Source organism: Centruroides sculpturatus, unplaced genomic scaffold (genome assembly GCF_000671375.1).
Source record: "Centruroides sculpturatus isolate CEXI.00-Female unplaced genomic scaffold, Cexi_2.0 scaffold837, whole genome shotgun sequence".
Lineage (NCBI taxonomy): Eukaryota > Metazoa > Arthropoda > Arachnida > Scorpiones > Buthidae > Centruroides > Centruroides sculpturatus.
In genome coordinates, this window is record NW_019385028.1 from 7,081 (window position 1) to 19,931 (window position 12,851).

At 32.0% G+C, this 12,851-nt stretch overlaps 1 protein-coding gene across 1 annotated transcript; it reads left to right on the top strand.

Moving 5' to 3' along the window:
- The first annotated feature begins 525 nt into the window (after window positions 1-525).
- Window positions 526-3,439, top strand: LOC111633650 (tudor domain-containing protein 5-like). The gene has a single exon (XM_023378257.1). It carries the CDS (start codon window positions 584-586, stop codon window positions 3,215-3,217), a length of 2,634 nt encoding a protein of 877 aa, XP_023234025.1. The 5' UTR covers window positions 526-583; the 3' UTR covers window positions 3,218-3,439.
- The last annotated feature ends 9,412 nt before the right edge of the window (window positions 3,440-12,851 follow it).

Here is a 12,851-nt window from a genome sequence, read left to right on the forward strand (position 1 = left end):
AATGATTTTGTTGCTTCTTCATTACTAAGCCCATTAGTTGACGGCCGGATGATCGAACAGTAAAGACGAAACCTTTTCTGAGGAACACGAAATCGAATCCAAACGGGTCGAAAACTCTATGAATTTTTCGGGGTGGTCCGTCCAGATAGGTCGCACCTGTTCTTCACCACCCGACCGCCCTATTGCGGGCCTAGCCGAACTCATAATGGGTTCGATAAAAGTGGCCCTCTTAGTGCCCACAGGGCGGGAAGAGTTTTAAAAAACTCATAGGGAAGACGTTTAAAAGAAAACCCCTACCACTTGACGGATACAAAATGTATCCGTTAACTGTATATTCAAGTGGTAGGGAAACCATTATTTAATTAATTACATAAAATTAATATAAAAAATTTAAATAGTCACCATTTATAATAATTATTAATTGCGATTATTTATATTTAAGTTATATAAGAGAAGTCAATTATAGTAAATCATTGGCTGTTTTTTGGCTATTTATTTTCTGTTTTATGTGATGCGGCGTTACGTTTTAAAACGCAATTGGGCAATTCGTCTGGCGTCAATTTTTAAACGAAATTCGAAAAAAATGGAAGAAAACCGAAGTTTGACGGAAATAAAACAAATTATTCGTTCTCTCATCATTTCTAATTCTTTAAAAATAACTCTTCGGCAATTGAAGAAGGATTATAGGAATTTGAATGGAAAAAATATACCATTCGAAGATTTCGGATACAAGAATCTTGTCGATTTCCTGCAGGCAATGAGTGACGTGATCGTCATGGATTGGTCGCCTTCCCTCGATGACTTTCAACTGACGGCTGTTTCTGTCGAATCAACTAAGCACATAGAAAACATGATTAAGAAGCAAAAGAGAAAAAGAAGCGCCATCCCTCCTAGTAGATACGAATTTACAGATAATCGTTTAATTAGACCGAAAGTCACGAGATGTTGGAGAAGTCAAAGGTCAATTCGGAATATATTACGAAAGGAAATTTCCTGTTTTATCCCTTTAGAAATCAAAGATAAAATAAAGAATCTGTTAAGTTCTTTTGAAAATGGTTTACGTTTAACGAATTTCCTTGAAGTTTACGAAACATACTTTCAACAAGAATTTCCTCTAAATCGATTAGGATTTTATACGGTGAAGGATTGTTTGATGAGTATTCCACATATTGTTAAGTTAGAAGGTGAAGGTGTTAACGAAATTGTACGAATTAATTCGAATAGTTGCTTTACAAATAGAAAATGCAACAAATATACAAATGTTAAAGAAAATTTATATGATATTCCAAAAGATAAAGACGATAGAAATAATAAAAATATGGAAGTAGATGACGGCAAAAGGATATCAACGAAAGGTTTTTGTGCCGACGACGAGGGAAAATTTATATATAATTCGACATTTCTTCGAGAAAATAGATTTTCTAGTGCATTTCCAAGCCGTCCGATTGAAAAGAATAGTAATTTAAAAGATGATAAAACTGTTTCAAAAGTTTTAAACCAGAACAAAGACAAAAGGAATAGCAAAGTCTTACAAAACAATTTGGAAAACAATAATTGTGAAGCATCAAACGAGTTCAATTCTAATAATTCTTCTGGTTCACATCTTAAGAGTTTACTTCAAAACCAAGTTCTTCAATTGCTGACTTTTTTAAAAAAAGTTTCTGTGAAAAATTTTGAAGAAATGTTTAAAATCAAGTATAAAATGGAGCTTCCGTGGGATGCTTTAGGTTACGACAATATTGAATCCTGTTTATTTGATTTAACAGATGTTGAATTTTCATTCGAAGACTGCACTCTTTTTATTTCTCTCTATTTAGAAGAATGTAATCTTTACTCAAAAGTTAATTTACTTTATATCAGAAATTTAAAAATGGCAATGATTAATACCATTCCATCTGATTCAGTAATGCCAGGTGAAATGTATACTATGCAAAAACTTCCACAGGTTTTAACACATTACATACAGGTTTATGTATCGGGTATTGAAGATCCTGATAAATTTTGGATTCAATTAATAGGAAAAGAAACGACCGATGCTTTAGATACACTCACAAAAAATCTTCAAATGGTATATGAAAGCGAAGAAAGTGAAAAATATCAGATTCCAGATCATTTTCTTGAAGTAAACAACGTATGCGCTGCTCTGTGGCCTTACAATAATCGTTGGCATCGAGGGATCATAATGAAAATTCTTTCTAAAAATTATATTGAGATTTTCTATGCGGATTATGGAACTAAACATACCGTACCAATACAATTTCTTAGAATTTTAAAGAAAGAATTCTTTACTTTACCATCTCAGGCAATTGAGACGAGATTATCAAATGTGCAACCAATTAATAAAATTGAATGGTGTGAAAGATCAAAATTGAGATTTATGCAACTGTGTCTTGATAAATTATCACAAGCTTTGGTAACAAATACTAGTTTCAAGAATAGAATATCTGTTTATTTACGAGTCGTTTCAGATGATGATGACATTCATATAAATGAAGTTATGGTTAATGAAAATTTCGCTGCACAGGTCTGTGATCCAATGGACGTAAACTTTACATCTGGTTTATGTAAGAGACAGCTTTGCACAATTTTGGATAATGAAAATAAGAAACATTCTGAAGACATATTTCAAGAAGAAGAAGGATTTTATCGTCATTTGTGTGAAGCAGCCGGAAATGATAACTTTAGAATTATGAAGATTTTGCTGATAGAAAACTATAAAATTCACCTAATTGAAGTTCACAATGAACTTTATGTAACCGGTGGAGACATCGCTTCCTTGTTTCATGAATCGGAAGATTTAGAAAAAATGCTTTCTAAAAAACAAACATTTATACCTCATATTGTTCTAGAAAAATATGGCTACGAGAGATTGTTTATTGAATTAAACAAACACAAAGTGAAAGGAATTCAAGAAACATCCACTCGTCTCGTATTATATTCTTTTGAAAATGTCAGTATGATCTTGATTTGTCTGGAACACCCTATTGAACAATTAAAGTATAACGTTCGAATGGAAATAAAACTATATTATGAAAATATTAATTCAAGATTCGACTTCGAGCTTCTCATTGTTTTTTATAGTATAAAAAGACAAGAACTTATCCAAAAATTCCTAGAAGGTAAAATAATTGCCGATGATGTCGATGAAATGGAACGTGTTCGTTCTATACTTGAGTCACTCATATTTAAGAAATATGTGAAACATTGGATAAAATAAAACGAATTCGAAATTATACAATGTATGAATTCAAATTGGAATATGATTTTCAGTGATGTAAACAATACTCATATCCAAGAAAAATTTATTTTGCTTTGTTTCTAATAATTCTTTAGAATTTAATGTGATTTGTTCAAAATTTTTTTATTTGTGTAAATAAGATACTTTAGCATGGAATTTACCAAAGTAATATATTTATAAAGATACTGTACATATTTAATTAAAATTAATTGGATATCAAGTTAAGTGAAAGTTTAATTCAGACATTTATCTGAAAATAATACTTCAAATTTTCTTTTTCTGGTGATAAGTTTGAATAAGGAGATAAATTTTGTTTCCAAGTTAGTTACAAAATCTTCATTGAAAATTATTGAATTTTCATCATATTGTTTAAAATACAGCAAATAATTATAATTGTCTAAACTTAAATTTTTCTCTTAAATTACTGCAGTTTACAGTAGAATGTTTATTAGGCATTTTTTAAATAAAATGTCTCAAATATATTGAAATGCATCTTTTATATTAAATCACTTCTTTAAGGTGCAGCCTAACGCTCTGGGGATCCGGGATCGAAAAATTCACGAATTTTTCTAGGAATATGTCGGGTCCCGTTTCTTATCACCCGGCCGCCCCATCACGATCTTGGCTAAACCCATAATGGGCTTGCTAAAATGAATCTCTAAAATCTCCACAGGCAAAAAAAAGTTGGTACTAAAAACTATTGATAGGCCGGATGACCGAGTGCTCTGGGGGATCCGAGTTCGAATCCAAACGGGTTGGAAAATCTCCAGGAATTTTTCTGGGATTGTCCGTCCGGATATGTCGGACCCCGCCCTTCATCACCCAGTTGGTCTGGGTGACGAGGGACGGGACCCGTCCTTGTGGGCATGGTCAAGCCCATAATGGTTTGATAAGAGGTCCTCTTAATGCCCACAGGGTGGAAAGAGTTTAAAAAAAGTATATATATATAAAACTATTGATTGCGATCTACATATATTATCGTAATTTGCAATATTATCAATTTTTAAAGTTATTTTCAATAAATTTGAGTTCAATTATCGACAAATAAATTTATAAATATTTATTACCGCATTTGTCGCTGCAATCGAGTTATTGATTATATGAAGTGAAAGAGAGGTTACTTATTTTAAAATTCATAAACATCTCTATTATCTCGACGTGGATCATGGTAAATATATAGAGTTTGTAATCCATAAAACTATACCTCTGTAAGTTAATGATAAAGTATTATTAAAATACATTATAAACATAGTTTTGTTTGTAATTAGATATCGTAATAACAGATAAGACACATTTTCTAGTGATAAGTACACGTTCTTTTGTTAGATTTTTATGTATATTTCACAAATTTATAACAACATTTTGTAAATTTCAATACAAATAACACGCAATTGAATTAATTTTAATTCGAATTCGAATTTATCACTTGACGTGCATCTCCTTCATCAATTGCTCATTATAATAAGTTGTGTCATTAATCATATTTAAATAATTTGAAATATAAAATTTGACGAATAAAAATTATAAACAAATTGTGAGTCAGCCACTTACATAAGGAAAATAATATAAAATATTTTTCTCAAAATAACAAGTTTGATTATTTAATTTCTTGGATGTGGTGAAATTGAATGGTGTTTATTTATTCTATCCAAATGAGCAATGTTTCTTACTATTTAACTAAAAGTTATGTTATGATTCCTTGTTTAACATACACTTTATAACCTCTGTGTGCATACCTGTATATATAGAACTCTGATTATTTGAACTGATTTGTTCTGTAGGTAATTCAGAGAATCGAAAAGTCGGATAAGTGGATTAACGTGTAAAGATTGAAGTTATGGGATAATGGTGTAGTATTGTACGCATACTGCATTTATTTATTTGCAAATGTGCTAGTAGCATCGCACTGATTGTTTGAACCTTATGGCAAATAGGAATGTACAGAAAGTGTCGCGTTGGTTAGAAAATGTTCCTGTACCGTATTTTTCGGCAGTATGTTTTCCAAATTCTGCTTTCTTTGATGCATCGATGTTCTCTTTTTCTGTCGTGGTAAGAATAACTTGTTTTAGTTTCTGTGAGCTTTCAGACACAATTGGAGTTGCTTTTGTGGCAAATATAAGAGAATTATGTGATGTAAGAGCATTGCAGTGTGACATCAATGGGGGAGAGAAAGGAAGAGAAGTGGTGGTTTAGATAATTGGACATTTGGTTAATTAGCGTTCTACTGTATGTTGTTTTATGACTGATTTTCCAATTGTCTGCACTTCTTTAGCAGTGTTATTTTCACATTGTATAATACCTGTTGCGCTGTGTTTATTTAATATAATTTATTATTTTTTTTATTACTGTAGTAAAATAATAATTTAAAAAATAAATTATGTTATTATTATTACTATTAGTTGTCACCACATCCTCAGACACTTAGACAATAACATTAGAATAGATTTCCAATGAGTCCCAGGTCGTGTGGGGATTCTCAGCAACGAGACTGCTGACCGTCTTGCCAAACAAGCTGCAAAGTCTTTTAGTACTTTCAGTTACATTCCTACCTCGTACATCATCAATCATGTCAAGAAGCAAATCTTCATTCTCTGGCAACATAGCTGGGACCGTGACACAACTGGTAGGCTCACCTACACTTTCATCCCCAAGGTTGACACTACTGCAATTCTTTGCCACTTTTACCCTAGTAACACACTCACTCAGTTACTTACAGGGCACGGCAACTTTAAGTAATACTTTTGTATTTTAAGTAAAACTTTAAGTAATACTTGCATACATTTAACCTTGGGGACAATCCAAAATGCAATTGTGGTATTCAGGAGGACAAAACACCACTTCACTTAGTTTTTTGCTGCAATAGGTACAATCACATTAGGGATAATTTAACGAGAGCTGCTATTCTTAAAGGATACAACTGGCCTTTCAACCTGCACCAACTCATTCATATGCATACAATGTTCCATCATCTACTCTCATTCATATCTCTTAGTGAGGCTCTTGAGAGCATTCACTTCAGGGGCACGGATGGCAATTAGCTTTCCCTTGCTTTGTTTCAACCTGTCGGTATATATCTGCCTTTCAACTTTGTGTTTTAATTCTTATTTTCCATCTTTTTCAGTTTAAATTCAGTTAGTTTAAGTTAGTCCTAGTTGTAAGTTAGATTAGGGTTTGTTAGCTTTAGTCGTCTGGTTAGATTCATTTTAGGTTATGGTAGGTTAGTTATAAGTTAATGTTAAAAAAAATATTGGGGTCTTGTTGTTGGTCTTTTGATGGCCTGTTTGTCTTGTCTAGTTTGTTGTTGTGTTCTTTTGTTTTCGCACTGTCTGTCTAGCTATTAAGTAGTATTAAGATTCACACTCACTTGGCATTCAGTTTTATTAGCATTAAGTAGATATAAAGTGTTCCTGCTAACAGCTACTTGGTAATAACTTCTACACTTAGCTATTTGTGACGGCACTCAGTCATTAGTGTTTGCTACACTCAGGTTTTCTTTTAGACCCTTTGGGACTACAGCTTTGCAGCCTAAAAACTGCATGCTAACATCAAACATAGAGGGTTTTGTAGCCATATATATGCAATTCAGAGGGATCCTACCTTTCTCTACTGTCTATCTCCTCTTCGTCCTTCTTCTCCCCCTTTCCCTTACCGGCTTTTTGTGCTGGCTAAACACCTCGTGTACGGCTGAAGTCTTTCTTGTATGTAATATTAGTAGTTTTAACCATTTTGACTTCTTATGAGAGATTTCATAATCTGTTTTCTTTAGTGTAAATGTGACCATTTTTAACTTGATATATTATATTATATTGACATTTTAAATTGATATATTATATTCTTGTTTTTGTGATAGTTTACACAATGATCAAAACAAGATTTGATTTCATAAATAACATATTCTAAATTACAACACACCACATCAGGAAATACTTAATGACGGTTATTGGTTCTGTATGCATCGTTAATGTATTCTATCTATTTCTCACACAAGTTTAAATATTCCAAACACAAATAGTTTAAACATATAAACTTAAAATATACAATACAAAAATGTAAAATTAAATAAATAAATTAAATAAAACAAAGATAGTAACCTAAATAAACAAATAATAATACAGTCAATCCCTTATAACACGGTAGATACGTTCCGGTTTTTATGAAACCATTTTCTACGAGTTCAGCCAATCAACCCGGCACATATGCAGTTTACGGACTACAGCTATTTGAAAGGTTTCTTCCATAAAATTAATTGATTCTAGACTAATTCGACTCAACATTTCCAAAATACATATAATTTTTTGGGAATAATCCATATAAACTATGCTATAAACAAAAAATTGTAGGATTACTTACCGAGAGTGCACCGTTCGACTACGCCATTGCTTAAGCTTGTTTTCGTCATGGAGCTTGTCATCAAATAGCACTCGTGTGCTTCCTGATAAATTAATTTTTTTTGCAAAAAATTCGCTGAACTTTAGAGACATCATTAATATAAATATAATTTTTATGGACGTTAAATAATAAATGGTTTTTAGTAGGTCCGCTGCTCGTTTAAACTCAACGGTTTGTATTGGCCTAGATTCGACCAATCCTATTGCAACATGAGTCGGTGATGACGTTTTACCGAATTATACGAGTTTTTTTAGCATGTTTGTACAAATACTGTCGCAATTTTTTCGCCATGATATAGGAATTCGAACTATAGGAACCTGTGTTATAGTGTACTAACATAATAAAGTTAATATTAACTTATACTAAAATGATACAAATGGATTTTAATGATATTTTTACATTAAATGCTTTATTTAATGTAAAAATATCATTAAAATCCATTGATCATTTTGATAGAATCATTATTTATCATAATATTAATGAGTCCTTTAATATTATAAGTCACATTAATTTATTTCAGGTAATAATACAAAAATTTTAGTTGTTCTATTTTATCATTTTTTGTAAATATAACTAATAAACTAAGTCTATTTTACTACTATTTACTATTTACTTTTACTATTATAGTACTATTTTTTGTAAATATAACTAATAAACTAAGTCTAAAATGGGCATATATTGATAACAGTCATGTGCAGGAACATTGGGTTCTAATTAATTTAAAATTTGCTATATAGTAGACTCTGCTTATTGTAATCATAGATATTGTTATCAGTTTGCTAATGTTATAGTTAGCATGTTCCAAAAGATGCAAGTTAAAATAACACTTATAAATTCTGATTATCATAAACAAACTTATCATTATTGTTACGCTCTATTTTTGTACTTTGTCTCAACATGTGGCTTGTAATGTGCAATTATTATCAAGTATCAGTTAAATGTTAAACAATAATAATTTTATGTTTAATTAATTAATTAAAAAATCACTTTATTCGCTTAAAAGATCAACACCAGAACAAGTGATAAGATTACTTGATGGCCTATTTATATACACAAATATTTGAAAATTGGAAAATGTTCCAACATAATATTCAAATTATAATATTCAAAATGGTTAATATACGAGGGATGATCAAAAACTAAGGTTACAAAGCCTGCAGTGAAAAGTGTACATTTTATTTCATACTGCCAGTACAGCCAACTGATAGTGTATATCAGGGGTGGGCAAGCAAAAGTTCAGTGGGAGCAGAAATGTAGATTTTGTAAAATGCATGGAAGCCGCAGTTCTGTACTTTTTTATTCTGTACTGCAATTTTATTATACAATATAAAACAAATATTGAATTTTTTTAATAAACATATTTTCACAAAATTGTGGAAATAAAATTGTAAAAATAATAATAAAAAGCAGAAATTAATACTTTCAGCAAGAGCCACATTTGCTCATGTCTGGTGTATACATTAGGTTATTNCCAATTTAAAAAATTAATTAATAAAAATTTAGTGTCGAAAAACGGGTACTTTTACTTTAATCCAATTCTACGATATGTTTGTAGTCGAATTTAGTCAAAAAATTTTAATTTTGTTATAATTTTTTTGATGATTTTAATTTTTTAATATTAGAAGGTAATTAGCATAAATTACAAAGTTTCGTGTTTCATCTTCGTTCCCGTTCAAATATATAGTCCTAGATACGCGCCGATGTCTGTTTTTACATCTACTGGTGTTTCCGTTTTTATTTCACCCTCGTCCGTTTTGGTTACAAACGACGGGGAGACGGGCATCACGTGATCGCTTACCTCACTTTTTACCACAGAAATTACCTTACCTTAAAAGTTTTATTGTTTATGCCCTACACATGTCGTAAATAAACTGAATTAACTCATTTTCCACATCCGTACAGCCACATGAGCCCACAATTCACACTTACAGCAGATATTCCACTTTTCCTGAGTAGTTCCATATTGTTTATTGCGATATATGCAATAAGTATTTCCATCGTCAATTTCTGGTTCTTTAGGCTGTTCTGCCCCTTTTCTTTAGTGAACTTCGAATCTGATTTTTCCAAAATTCATTGCCCTTCTGCAAGTTCCTGATTTTTTAACTTTAGCCTTGGCTTCTAGTGCGGCTTTGTATGTGGATCCAGTTATTTCTTCTGCTTGTTGTTGTTTGCGGCCAAATCGAACCATAGTAAAACGATCAGGAACAAGATCGGCAACACTGCCGAAGATGCACCAATAGTCACGATTTAGAAACATTAAGTGGAACCCTGAGAATAGGATACCAAGCCATGATCTGGCCACGTAAATAAGTTCATGACATACTGCTGGTGTTGTTTGATAGCATCTGTCAGTGCTGTGTTTTCGTTACTAATTTATTTCTTTTTTATAGGTAAGTCAAATAAGAATTGCAGACAAGTTTCTATTGATGTTGTGCACACATAGGGCATGTTCGTAAAGTCGAACGAGTTAAACGAGAATGACATCATCGTTATTCTTATTTCGTTAGACTTTTCGAACAATTCGTTTAGAACTAAATGGCTGTTTTTAAAATCAAAGATACAAATGTTGCTAGTACAGCCTTATCCAAAATATTTTTCTTAGATTGCTTCGGGTGGACAGTTACTTCAATCATTTCATCTTTTAATTCACAATTTAAACACTCGAGTAGATTTAGAAACATCGATATCGTCGGGCGCCATTTTCTTAACGAAGTNAATATAAAACAAATATTGAATTTTTTTAATAAACATATTTTCACAAAATTGTGGAAATAAAATTGTAAAAATAATAATAAAAAGCAGAAATTAATACTTTCAGCAAGAGCCACATTTGCTCATGTCTGGTGTATACATTAGGTTATTTTTTGACATAGTCTCCATATCGGTTTAGGCACTTGTCACTTCGTATGATGAATTTGAAAATTCCCTCCTGGTAAAAATCCTGTCCTTGCGTGTTCAGCCAAGTTGTCGCGAAGTGTTTCACTTCTTCGTCTGAAGCGAATCGTCATTCTGCTAGGTTCTCTTTCAAGTGAGGAAACAGGTGAAAGTTGTTTGGAGCGAGGTCCGGGCTGTAGGGAGGGTGGTCGATGATGTCCCAGCAAAACTGCTTCAACAGCATGGTGGTCTTCCGACACCATTCTGCGACATGCTGACGAAACATTACAGTCTCTCCATAAACCTCTACCAGCTGCCAGTAAATTTCAGCCATGGTTACATGTTTTGCCCACATAAATCAAATAACTGAGCATATTTCTTCCTGAGACCAGTTTTCCAAACAAGTCGCCATTTGTGTTTACCTACAACTAGTGCTGTAGGTGGCGGGTGGCTGAAACTCTGCACAGTTGCCAACTGCATATATTGGAATTACCACATACTTCTCATTCCTCTATAACAAACGAAACTCCAGGAATATCGGCCTTGTAACCTTAGTTTTTGATCAACCCTCGTAAATAGACGAATAAAAATCATAAATACATAAATTAAATATAACACAGGATAAAAAACTACATGCATCAAATTAATAACTAATTATAATTGCAGCATGTAAAAAAGGCCTAGATATTTTTAAGATGGTGAATACTTCTAGTTATATATGATGAATTTCCATGCTGTGAATAGCAATTCTGTGTCTTTTGCATTCAGGCAAGAGTCATTTAGCTACTGCTTGTAAATTTTAATTTTTTAATTTTTTTTTATTTTTGTAGTTGCTGCATATATCACTCTAGCATTAATCTGTAAGATCTTTGTATTCTCAGCATCAGTGTAATAGGCTAGCACTATATTATTTTGACAGTTATAGGCATTTACTGATGTTTGTGCAAAATTTCTACTGGGTATCCTACATATACCATGCTATTATTTTCAGCTGGTATAATATAAAGTTTAGTGCTGTGTTCATCTGGAATTTTGTCCTTGTCATTTCTTAACTATCTGTAGACCATGGGATTTCAATTAATACATTACTCTAGAGCAGTGTTTCTCAACCTCTAACGAATCATCGCCCCCTTCAACATAGTATTGCCCCTTCAATAAAACTGTTACGTAGTATTGCCCCCTTCACTACAAAATTCCGATGCCAAGGGACAAGGCTAATGCCAAATTCGTATTGCATTGAATAGACTAGTGACTAGTATAATGTTATTTGTTTAATTATTGTACGATATAACAAATAAAATATCTAATTATTATTAATATAATGTTTTATTATATCGCCCAGAAAATTGTTTTTCGCCCCCCAAAATATAAGTTGTTGCTAATCGTCCCCTGAACATGGAAAAACACCCACATGGGGGCAATATTGCCCCCCGTTGAGAAACACTGCTCTAGAGTCACAAGATGTAACTAATCTTCATGTTGTGAAGCCATTCTGACCAACTAAGTGAATTTAATATATTTCATAGGACAGATTTGTTTGATTTGGATGATTTCCTTATAATATAGAGATCAAGCAGCAAAATAGATGACTTTGTTAAAGCCATAACCCCATAGTTGGGAGTTGAAAATTTACTGACTTTTTTTATTAACAATAAAATGGTAAATTTTCAAAACATTACTGGCTTACCAGTAAACTATCTGTAATTATTAAATTGCAGATGATTTAGCACATTATGATTTCAAATACAAAAATTAGCACACTGATGATTGTTTACTTGCCATCTCATTTAGTCAGCAATTAAATGATCTTTTAATGCTCCATGAATTGAATTTGAATTCCCTTTTTTACTTTTAAAAGCAATAGTTTCGTTACCTGAAAAGTAGAGCAAGTAATTTTAGTTGCTGTGATTAAACAGTGGCCACTACACTCACGTTGGAATAAACATATTCCATTTTGTCAACTAAAGTTATTATTGTGCCCTAGATGTACAGGTTAAAAACAAATTTCCAAACTGTCCAGCATGGTGCTGTAATATGATACTTTTAAAATTGTAAAGAACTGTAAAGTAATAATTTTTTGGTGTTTCATCTACAAGTGTAAAATAATAGATGTCATCCTGATACATATTTATATTTGTAATATATACAGTTTTTTTTAACAGTACCATTATCAAAGGGTTTTTAATAGAGAGATGGTTGCATATTGAGATGAACAAGAGTCTCTAAGAAAAGATCCATGCTTCTAATGCTTTCATCAGACTGTTGTTGAATCCCAAAGGTATGAAAGGGGTGAAGATGTGAAGACACTTGTAGAAGAAATACTAAAAATAAATTTCATTCTGGTAAATAC